We start from the raw sequence: 11,569 nt of genomic DNA on the forward strand, positions 1-11,569 counted from the left end.
GATATTCCGTATTCAAAACCTCTCGCGCAATGCTTAGATGAGTTTGATAATTATATTGTTAAGCAAGAAATTTTTAATATGAGAGTAGAGAATCATCTAATGGAAAATTCTCAAGCTATTAGTGAATTGCATGATATTGTGGAGAGAACCTCCAATGATGTTAAGATGCTTGTTAAACATTTTCATATGGTTCAAACTCAAATTGATCAACTCACTAAAGTGCAAAATGACTTGTTGGGAAATAATTCTAAAGAAAAACATGCTTATGAAGTAACAACTAGAGGTGGTGTCTCTACCCAGGATCCTCTATATCCTGAAGGGCATCCCAAAAGAGTTGAACAAGATTCTCAACGTACTAAAACTAGTGCTACATCTAAGAAAAAGAAAAAGAAACATAAGAATGTTGTAGAATCCTCTGAACCTGTTAATGATCCTAATAGTATTTATATTTCGATGCTGAAACCGAAAGTGGTAATGAACATGATAAAGATAATGATAAGAATGATACTCCTTATAAAGAAGAGGTTGAAGAAGAACCCGAAAAGCATGCTAAAAATAAAAAGTATACTAAAGAAGATTTTATTGTTGAGAAACATGGTAATGAAAGAGAACCTTGGGTTCAAAAGCAAATGCCTTTTCCTCGCTAAGAAACTAAAATCAAAGGAAGAAGAACACTATAATAAATTTTGTGATTGGATGAAACCCTTATTCTTGCAAATCCCTTTGATCGATGCTATTAAATTGCCTCCTTATTCAAAGTATATGAAAGATATTGTTACTAACAAAAGGAAAATCCCCAATGAGGAAATTTCCACTATGCTTGCTAATTACTCTTTCAATGGCAAAGTTCCAAAGAAGTTGGGCGACCCGGTATACCTACTATTCCTTGTTCTATTAAGAATAATTATGTTAAAAGCTGCTCTATGTGACTTGGGCGCCGGTGTTAGTGTTATGCCTTTTTCTCTTTATAAGAGACTTTACTTAGATAAGTTGATACCTACTGATATATCTTTGCAAATGGCTGATAAATCTACTGCTATTCCTGTTGGTATATGTGAGGATGTTCCTGTTCAAGTTACTAATAACTGCTTGATATTAACTGATTTTGTTGTGTTGGAAATGCCCGAAGATGATAATATGTCTATTATTCTTGGGAGACCTTTTCTTAACACCGCGAGGGCTGTTATTGATTGCAATAAAGGAAATGTTACTTTCAATGTTGATGATAAGGAACACACCGTCTATTTCACCAAGAGGATTGAAAAAGCGTGCGGAGTTAATACTATTTCTAATGTGAGAACTATCAAAGTTGGAACTATCGATTGTCCTATATATGAGCCTAAAGAAGAATATCAAACTCTTGTGATTGGATCCATATCAATACAATTCAAGGTAACATGATTGATTTGAGGTTTATTTCTTTATATGCTATGTAAAATTTATTTGGTGGCAAGACTTGATCAACCTTGTTAACAAATACTTTTTATATGCATAGAGGAGGTAAACAACATCTCTTTCTTCCTCCACTTGCTCTAGTTGCTGTAGCACTTTTAATTTGCAAAGATCCTTAGTTAATTGGAGATTTCAAAAATTTTCCTGGCCAGTAATAATAAACTTAATACCCAGAAATGTGCATTTTTCAAAGTTTTCAAAAATTCGCAAAAATTACACGGTTGGTCCTATTTTCGACGAGGCACCTGGGAGTACCAGAGGATGACCTGTGGGGCACCACAGGGTGCCACACCACCAGCCGGCGCGGCCAAGGAGGTGGGCGCGCCACCCTGTGGTGTGGGCCCCTCCTTGCCCCACTATTTCATCTCTTTCTCCCAGCATCTTCTCTCTCCGAAAAAACTCGAACCAACTTTCTCTCACTCGCGTTATTGCTCAAGAGCTCGGGATTTCTCGATCTCTTTGCTCAGCCCAGATTTCTGTCCGAAATTTGGCACATTTGCTCTCCGGTATGTGACTCCTTCGATTATCCAAGTAGAATTTTGTTTGGTTGAGTATATCTTGAATATTTTGCTGCTGTAGGTAACATGTTTAGTGAGCTTGCATGCTTGTTCTAAGTGGTAGAAATTAGTTTTGATGCATGATTAGTACTCTAGAAAGTTCCTATGGTAGTTTCCCTCAATTATATGTCACCAAATTAAGTTTTATATTGTTTGTTGAAAATTTCAGAAAAGAGATGAAGAAGTTCAACTTTGGAGAATTGTTCAAGAAAGGAACAACCAGCACCTGGAGGCCTTCTAGGACCGCCACCCAAATTAGGCGATCGTACAATGAGGACATCATCGCGCCTAGCTTCGCGCCCGAAGAGGACAATGGGGATCCTAATGCTTCATCCTTCCCATGTTATGATTTTCGACAAATGCGAGGATCTTCGGATGATTTCTTCACCCTTGTCAACAGGGCGGGTTTAGCCACCTACGTGGGAGATGAAAGGGAGCAATACTACATTCTCACCAAAATCTTTGTCGAGAGCTTCAAGTTCCAAAACACGCAATATGAGCCGACAGTTGCATTCAAGATTTATGATAACCCTATTACTATGGAATTGGAAACATTTTGTCCTGCATTGGATATTGCCCCTGTAGGTACGGCAAGGAGGATTGATGACAACCCCGGGACTTGTTGGAGCTCTATCGAGGGATCACCAATGATGACTGTCGCACCATTCAGCGGGGCAAGATAAGGAACATTCAACTCCCCACCATTAAATATTTTGCATATTACATTGCTACTAGCATACTTGGTAGGGAGAACACTAGCAATATTTCTAGTTACCATCTTGCCTTCTTGAATATTGCACTTACTGGACGGACATCTTATCATCTTGGTTCTCTTATTGCTCGCCGCTTGTCTAACGGGGGCCTATTTTTGGAGGAACTATTGCACTGCGCATTTTAACACATTTAAGACTTCCTATTGATCCTAATGATGTGCCATTAACCCCTAGGAGGCTTGATATCACTGCTATGAAAAGCCATCATTTTATTACCACCGATTCCACTTTAGATAATATGGTCTATAGAATGTTGTTTGCTGACGGGGATGAGAAATAAATCCCTCTTCCCCGACCCAGGTTTGTTACGTATTGACGAGGCAACCATGGTCGCGCACTAAGGAGGAGGTGGATGAACATATGAAGATACAAGATTTCCACCAGCAGCATGACTCCGAGGACGCAGAGCCCTCCTACGACTACACCGTCACGTATCCAGGGTGCTTCTTCTAGCACATACCCGGAATATGATCCATCTTCGTCGTACTACGGGGATACTACCTCATGGCCTCGATGGGATTGAACTCCACTTAGGCCAAAAGCCTAAGCTTGGGGGAGGTATACCGGCATCACTCATTCTTTGCATATTATGGTTGCTGGATACTTGTACATACTTGTTTAGTCTCTTTGAGTGGTTTTCTAATGAGAGGGAGATGATATTTGGGAAAGTGCTGCCTGAAAACAGATTCTGGACTGTTACTAGAAAAATTCGTGCGCACAGCCAGAACGTTATTTTGAGCTGCCAATTTTTGTGCATATTCCCCAGGTTGTTATCTAACTTTCATTAGTTGAACACTTTTCGAGCTGAGCAACGTAAGATTTTTGTAAAAATCAATTTCTGTACTGCTGTCAGGTTTTGGCAGATTTCTGCCATCTCGCTTTTCTGTGTTTCTTTTAGTTTGCTATTTCTTGCTTTCACTTTGTTTCTTTCCCAAAACACAAAAAGACCAAAAATATTTCTGTTGTTTCTCTTCACCATTTGTTTATCTTGGTTTCTTGCATTTGTTTCGCTTTATTTGCTATTGCTAGTTTGCTATAAGAAAACCCAAAAGATTTTGCTTTGTTTGCTTGTTTCCTTTTGTTCTTGTTCTCAAATTCGAAAACACCAAAAATATTTTTTGTTCTTCTTTGGTTTGTAAAGTTCATTATGAGTTCAATGGTCTTCGGTGGCTGGAGCGTGGTTTTCATTTCATATTATCCAAGCTACACAAGTGAAAAGGCAATAATGACGATCTACGACAATCCGATTGTGGTGAGAGGCTGGTATGAACTCTATTTGTTTTCATTTTTGTACATATACTCATCCATGTGAGCATGCTTAGTTGGTTCATGTGAGGTATATGTCATTTAAGAAAGTTTAGTAGTTCATGATCTCTCATGTTAGCTCCAATCTATTAATATGAGTAGCATGTTATGGATGTTTGTTTGCATTGTTTTATTCATAAGTAAGTATGACATTGTGGTATCCTCCTCTGAATAATTCATTTATATCGACTTGGCACATGCTCACGCATGCATATGACTGAACAAAAGTCAATTAAGCCTCAATGATTTACATTGCTTCAGAGTTCTTGTATCACTTTTATGCCTCGGTTAATTTATTTTGCCGCAAGCATGATTATGACGATTCTTGCTCTCTTGATTTGTCGCTCCCTAGACTTTTGCTAGCCTTCACTTGTACTGAGCGGGAACGCTGCTCGTGCCTCCAAACACATGAAAACCAAGTTATTCCGAGTGTCCACCATAAATACCTATGCATGGCATTTCAAACCATTCCAAGTAAATTCTCATGCGCTACCTTTAAAACCTTCAAAATGCTTCTCAATTTGTGTTAATGTTTCATAGCACATGAGGAAGTATGTGGTGTTTAGCTTTCAACCTTGTCATTTACTTTTGACGGACTCTCATATGGACTAGTGGCACATCCGCTTATCCAATAATTTTGCAAAAAGAGCTGCCAATGGGATTCCCAGTCCCGAATTAATTAACTTAAATAGACACTCCTCCATGGTTTGTGATTGTTGGACGGCACCCGAAGGATTCGGTTAGCCATGGCTTGTGTAAGCAAAGGTTGGGGGAGTTTCATCATCATAATAAAACTAAACTAAAAAGGCACTCCTTCATGGTATGTGATTGTTGGCAGGCACCCGAGGATTCGGTTAGCCATGGTTTGTGTAAGAAAGGTTGGAAGGAGTGCCACATAAAAATGCAAATAATTCATGGGAGCCGCTCTTGAAAGTCCGGTTGGCGAGGTAGTTGGTGTACCCATTACCATTCGTTGACAACAACAAACACCTCTCAAAATAATTTTACTCTCGCTTTACAAATGAAAAGCTCTAGCGCATGTTAATCCACTGCTTCCTCTGCGAAGGGTCAATCTTTTACTTTTATGTTGTGTCTCCATCCTTTCTTTGAGCACTTTCTTGAGAGCACAATTGTCATTCTTAGTATAATATGCTTGTCTCAAAATATGATTGATTGTGGTATAACTTTGATGCTTTTATCTTTGACAATCACTACTTCTAGTCTTTCTATGAACTCCGGAGGTGCCGGGCATTTATGTTTTGCCGATCAAATACGAGCAAGCGAGATACCACTTTATCATACTCTCTTATGAACATTGCAATCCTGCTTATATACATGATTCATGATGCTTATTATTAATTGTTGGTACCTCTTCATGATTGACATAGGCTTGTTAGATGATCGTATTTGCATGTATCTTATTATGAATTGCTTAAGTATTAGCCATATCATGAGAATATATACATCATATGAACAAATGTGTTCGTGAAAGTTCTTTTATCGCTCGGTTGTTAACTGAATTGCTTGAGGACAAGCAATAAGCTAAGCTTGGGGGGAGTTGATACGTCCAAAACGTATCTACTTTCGCGAACACTTTTGCTATTGTTTTGTCTCTAATTTGTGTATTTTGGATGCAACTAACACGGACTAACGCTGTTTTCAGCGAAGCTGTTACAGTGTCTCGTTTTTGTGCAGAAATCCAACTTTCAGGAAAAACCTCGGGATTTTGACAGAAGGCCCTATTTTCCCAGAATACTGACGGGGCCAGAAGGACAAATCAAGTGGAGGCCCGAGGGCCCCACACCATAAGGCGGCGCGGCCTAGGGGGGCCCGCACGGCCCTATGGTGTGGCCCCCTCGGCCGGCCTCCGACGCTCTCCTTCGGACTACTTATTGGCCTCGACCTAAAAACGCACGGGGAGAAGTCGAAGTCGCCAGAAACCCTCCAGAACGCCGCCACATCGCGAAACTCCGTCTCGGGAGCCAGAAGTCTCCGTTACGGCACTCCGCCGGGACGGGGAATTGGAGGAGATCATCGCCGCCATCACGCCAACGCCTCTCCATCAACCAGCCATGTTTCCCCCATCCATGTGTGAGTAATTCCCCCGCTTTAGGCCGAAGGGGATGGTAGGGATTGGATGAGATTGGTCATGTAATAGCATAAGATTGTTAGGGCATAGTGCCTAGTATCCGTAGATGTTACTTTTATGATATTGTTGCAACTTGTTATGCTTAATGCTTGTCACTAGGGCCCGAGTGCCATGATCTCAGATCTGAACATGTTATTGATTCATGAAGATATTCGTTGTTTATGATCTTACCTGCAAGTTGTATACACATGTCGCTGTCCGGAACCAATGGCCCCGAAGTGATAGAAATCGGGACAACCGGAGGGAATGGTAGTGACGTGAGGATCACATGTGTTCACGGAGTGTTAATGCTTTGCTCCGGTACTCTATTAAAAGGAGTACCTTAATATCCGAGTAGTTTCCCTTGAGGCCCGGCTGCCACCGGCTGGTAGGACAAAAGATGTTGTGCAAGTTTCTCATTGCGAGCACGTACGACTATAATTGGAACACATGCCTATTGATTGATTAGTACTTGGATACCATTTTATTATTATCCGCAAATGCCCTGCTATGATTGTTACATGAGTTTCTCTCATCCATGCAACGCCCGTCATCCGTCCCCGTGCCTACAGTATTTTAATCCTGCTGTTTACTAAAATCACTACTGCTGTTTCCGTTACTCTGCTGCTGTTATTTCACTATTGCTACTGCTATAAAACTGTTACTACTGATAAACTCTTGCGAGCAAGTCTGTTTCCAGGTGCAGCTGAATTGACAACTCCGCTGTTAAGGCTTTCAAGTATTCTTTGTCTTCCCTTGTGTCGAATCAATAAATCGGGTTTTCCCTCGAAGACTGTTGCGATCCCCTATACTTGTGGGTCATCAAGGGTTATGCCGCGGCTGCCTCCGTTGAAAGTGAAATGACGTGAATTGAGGTGAATTGTACGGCCAAGCCCTGTGCAGTTCCCGGGATAACGATTGGCTATCACCGGGAGGCCAAGCTCGGTGGGAGAGGTGCCTATACTAGGGTATGTAAATGAAATGTTAGGATTGGTAGTTCGCGTACTGCGTACGGTAAATCAGGGCCGATTACCCCGACGAACTATTGCAATTGTTGTGGCACAAGTGTACAACCTCTGCAGAGTTAAACCTATTCGAATAGCCGCGTCGCGGTTATGGACAGATTGGAAATGCCATACTTGTTCCGTCATCGGACCATTTTTTATTCAAAAATGTTACATGTGAAGGGTGACTTGTGATTTGAACTTGAATTGGTGACCTGTTTTGAAACACAACAAATGTTGTGGGAATGACACTAATGTTCCCACCGGAGTTAATTAGCACATGAAGAGTCGTTTATCAAATACTTGTGAACTAAAATTTGGCTTTATGCAAATAAACTTAGAGCTTAGCATCCCCCTTACTAGAATTGTTAGTACATACCTTAGTATTAGTTTGCGAGTACTTTAAAGTACTCACGGCTGTGTCCCTGGTTATTCAAATGGCCAGACTATGAAGAGGAGCAGCAGTATGAAGAGGATGGACAGCAGGACGTCTACGACAACTAGGACTACTCCTGACGTCAAGCGTTGGCCTGTGGACTAGAGAGTCCCTTTATCTTTACGCTTCCGCTATGAACTTGTGTTTGTTCGTTGATCAATAGATCAACTATTTGTGTAATATGGATCATGTGATTCAAGTTGTAAGACAATATGGTTTGTAATAAATGATGACTGGGATACTTAACTATTATGCCTCGCAACAACAATATTCCTGGGATTGCGATGAATGACATAATAGGCATCTGGACTTAAAAATCCGGGTGTTGACAATCCGAAAGCCAGCCCTCCACCGGCGAGAACAGCTGTCGCCGGCTTGCACGCCTCTCCACCTCGCCGCCGGGACGCGGTGACAGATCGGAAGACCCACCACCACCATCCGCAGGCCGACCATCTCCGGCGAAGAAGAGGGCCGCCACCACCGTCGAACCCAAGGCTGCTGCCCGGGCGACCTCGTGCCGCGGGAGAAGCCCAAGATCACCTCCACGCACCGGCGAGAGGCGGGCGGGGGGGGGGGATATTGGCATAGATCGAGGACCTGGCCGCCCACCACCAGTCACCACCGGCGTGCCACGGTGAGGAGCCGACGGGAGGTGGGGGCCCGCAACGCCAAGGTCTGGCCGCCGCCATAAGTGAAGGTTTCAAAAGATTTTGAGCAATTTTTAATTAGTTATGAAGTTTGGTCAAACTACGGTTGACCAGGTCCCTCTTTTCCGGCAAGAAAAAAAGACTCAGAAACCAACCACCATGAATAAAATTACACGACACACAAAACTTTTGAAATGGTCGAGAGGAGTTCTTGCAGCTGGCTCACGACAACACGCAAACCATATTTAAGCATTTTAAGTGTTATTTCACATGGTCGAAATTTCCTAGCTACTAATTCTCCGGAAAAGGTCCGGCCTTTGCTTGCTGGGCTTGAGCTAATTACATCCTTGGCGCTAGGAAAGTCAGCAGCCATTTCTTCTTGCAGCTGGCTCACGACAGCACGAAAACCATATTTAGCCTTTTAAGTGTTCTTCTCTTATTTTCATAGGTTTGAAATTTCCAAGGTATTTTTTTTAGAATCAGGAAATTTCCTAGCTACTATTTCTCTGGAAGAAGTCTCCGGCCCCTTGCTTCCTCCCTTCCAGGGCTTGAGACAATTACAACCGGGGTGCCGCTTGAACTCGTGACCGCTTGGCAAGTCAGCAGCCATGGATTCCCAGCCGCCACCGTTGCAGGCCACACCCACCACCATAACCTGTCTCGGCGATGACCTCCTCCGCGAGATCTTCCTCCGCCTCCCGGCCCTCCCGAGCCTTGTCCGCGCCGCCTTCGCCTGCTGCGCTTTCCGCCATGTCGTCCGCTCGTCCCCCGCCTTCCGCCGCAGTTTCCGTGCGCTCCACGCGCCGCCTGTCCTCGCGTTCTTCCTTGATCCAAACTTTGAAGTGGCCCCGGCTTTTCCCTGCCCTTGGCGCAGCGGCGACCCTGAGCTCGACCAAGCCGATCTCATTGACGTCTGCTTCCCACACTCGATTCGTAGCCGTCAGGGCTACTTCATCCTCGACAACGTGAGCGGGAGCACTAGCGCCTACTACAACCCGCTAATGCAGGCGTTGTATTTGGACATCCATTACATCTCTCTTCATTTCTACACTCTCTCCTCCGAAGATGGCCAGGCGCCGCCCCGTGTGGTCTGTGTCATTCAGGTCCTCGGAGGGTGGGCACGTGCCGCCGTCTTCTCATCTGACACCAAGGAGTGGCAATTTTTTCCGGAGAATATGCTGACAATAAGCGATGCTGACATGGCCGGTAGAGTGATGCGAGGGCTCATCTGGTGGCCAAACTGTTGCCTGGATAAAACTGTGGTGCTCGACACCGCGACCTTCCAGTTCTCTCTAATCGACGTGCCGAGTCCTTTGATCACAGAAGAAGATCCGCAATATAAGCTTGGTGAGACCAAGGATGGGAAGCTCTGCCTAGTAGATGTACATGGTGACATACTTGTTTTTTATTTCCTGACAGCCGACGACGATAGTGTCATCAAGAGGTGGATGTTGTACAAGGAGTTCCCGTTGGTCCCAATTGTTAAGAATCTCACTGGATTCTCAAAAGATGAAGAGCTCCGTCATGTCAGGGTGAAGGTTGTGAGGATCATCGATGGCTTTGTATACCTGTCTATTTTCTACTACAAGGACACACAATCTTCTGAGTTGTATCTATCCTTGTGCCTAGAAACATCGGAGATATGCAAGCTCTTTAAAGGTGCATATTGCTACAATTTGCAGAGCCATCCCTACGTCATGGCATGGCCTCCCTCTTTGTTACAAAGCAAGGTGAGCTTATTCTTATGTGTGAAGTATTCTTCTCGGTGTTTGTAGATTGTATGGATTTAATTTACATGGGAGTATTGGATTATTGTGTTGCTGCGAAAAATTTCTATCAGTTCTTATCACATCGCAACATGTAGTTCGAGAATTCAATTGCATACTGTAAGGATGCAATGTTCTAAGTTTTACCTTGAGTTTTGAGTGCTGATTAGTGATTACTCCCCCTGTCCACAAATAGTGTACTTTTGGGTTTTTGGATAAGTCAAACGTTATCAACTTTGACCAGTTTTTTTTTAGCAAATAGCATCAACATATGTGACATCAAATTACTATATTATGAGACTATGTTTTGAGATGGATCTAGTGATAGTAGTTTACTGTCATAAATGTTGTCACTTTTTCCTAGAAAGTTAGTCTAAATTGATAAAAGTAGACTTATCCAAAAATCAAAATGTACACTTATTTGTGGACGGAGGGAGTACATGATAGCACAAGGATATTGTAGTGTTACATTACATATTTGAGCTCTGAAATTTTTGTCCACTAAAAAGCATACTAAATTGGTGATGTATTGTTGGAAACTTGGAATATATAGCCGTGCACAATCTGTCCATGCAAACACTTGAATTCTTACATCCACTGAGATCCGTCTTTGACACAGGAGGAATCAGAAACTGAATTCACTGAAGACAGTGTTGCAGACGATGGTCCTGTTGGCACAGAGAAAGCTTCCTCTGTGCTTGTCGCGGCACTGGAGTCTCTCAGCCAAGCTCTGATGGATGACGGTGCTATTACTAAAGAAATAGTTGCGGCGGTACATGCCAGCTTGCACCCCGGCACGGATCAAGATGGCATCACTAAAAATGTAATGGCGACGTTAGATGCCTTCTTGCGTCCCAACGAAGACGGCGATGGTCTGCTGAGCAAGATCACTAGTTTTGATGCACAGTTGATAACTGGAAGAGACCGTATCTTGAGGACAAGTGTATGACTCCGAGGTCCAGAAACAAGCGAAACCTGATGATGAAATGGTGCTAAGTGCACAATTGGAAGCTGTCAAGACTCAAGAGCTTGTTGGAAGGCGGTGTGTGTATTCTGATGTGTGTGTTGTGTGTTTGTTGTGATGATACAAGCTTCTGGTGAGATGGTTAGTATTTCAGTTTTTGAATGGTGTAAAGAGCTAGCGTATGTGTATGGCTAGTCTCACATACTGATTCCAATGATTGGCGTAACCATCAGCTCTTTCGGTATGATATTAAGCCATGGATTTGCTTCTCATCTTCCAGAGGGTATGTATCTTCTGCCGTGCATATTCAGTTTGAGCTCCACTCTGCTGCTTTGGGTCAAAGGTTCTCACGCAGCATTAAGCTTGTTTGATCCATCTGTAAGAGAAATGCTATGCAATAGATTTGAGAGTGGATTTCTTTTTTATTTTACTTCTCATAGTAACTTGATTCATTTATGTGCCTCGTCTGTTTAGGTGAATTATTAGTCTCTATTTTTTTTCTCCTTCTGTAGAACAGATTATGAGTCTAAGACTGGA

At 42.9% G+C, this 11,569-nt stretch overlaps 1 protein-coding gene across 1 annotated transcript; it reads left to right on the forward strand.

Annotated features, from left to right (window-relative positions):
• The first annotated feature begins 9,657 nt into the window (after positions 1-9,657).
• Positions 9,658-11,304, forward strand: LOC124649151. Its single transcript, XM_047188816.1, has 2 exons — positions 9,658-10,032; positions 10,688-11,304. The coding sequence occupies exons 1-2, from the start codon at positions 9,751-9,753 to the stop codon at positions 11,015-11,017; spliced, it is 612 nt and encodes a 203-aa protein (XP_047044772.1). The 5' UTR covers positions 9,658-9,750; the 3' UTR covers positions 11,018-11,304.
• The last annotated feature ends 265 nt before the right edge of the window (positions 11,305-11,569 follow it).

The sequence above is a fragment of the Lolium rigidum genome, chromosome 4, assembly GCF_022539505.1.
Source record: "Lolium rigidum isolate FL_2022 chromosome 4, APGP_CSIRO_Lrig_0.1, whole genome shotgun sequence".
Lineage (NCBI taxonomy): Eukaryota > Viridiplantae > Streptophyta > Magnoliopsida > Poales > Poaceae > Lolium > Lolium rigidum.

Excerpts from the sequence above, each read along its gene's own strand:
- LOC124649151 (XM_047188816.1), top strand. The coding sequence starts at position 9,751 with ATGTTGTACAAGGAGTTCCCGTTGGTCCCAATTGTTAAGAATCTCACT. Across the intron at positions 10,033-10,687 it reads CCTCTTTGTTACAAAGCAAG|GAGGAATCAGAAACTGAATT; the intron begins GTGAGCTTATTC and ends TCTTTGACACAG.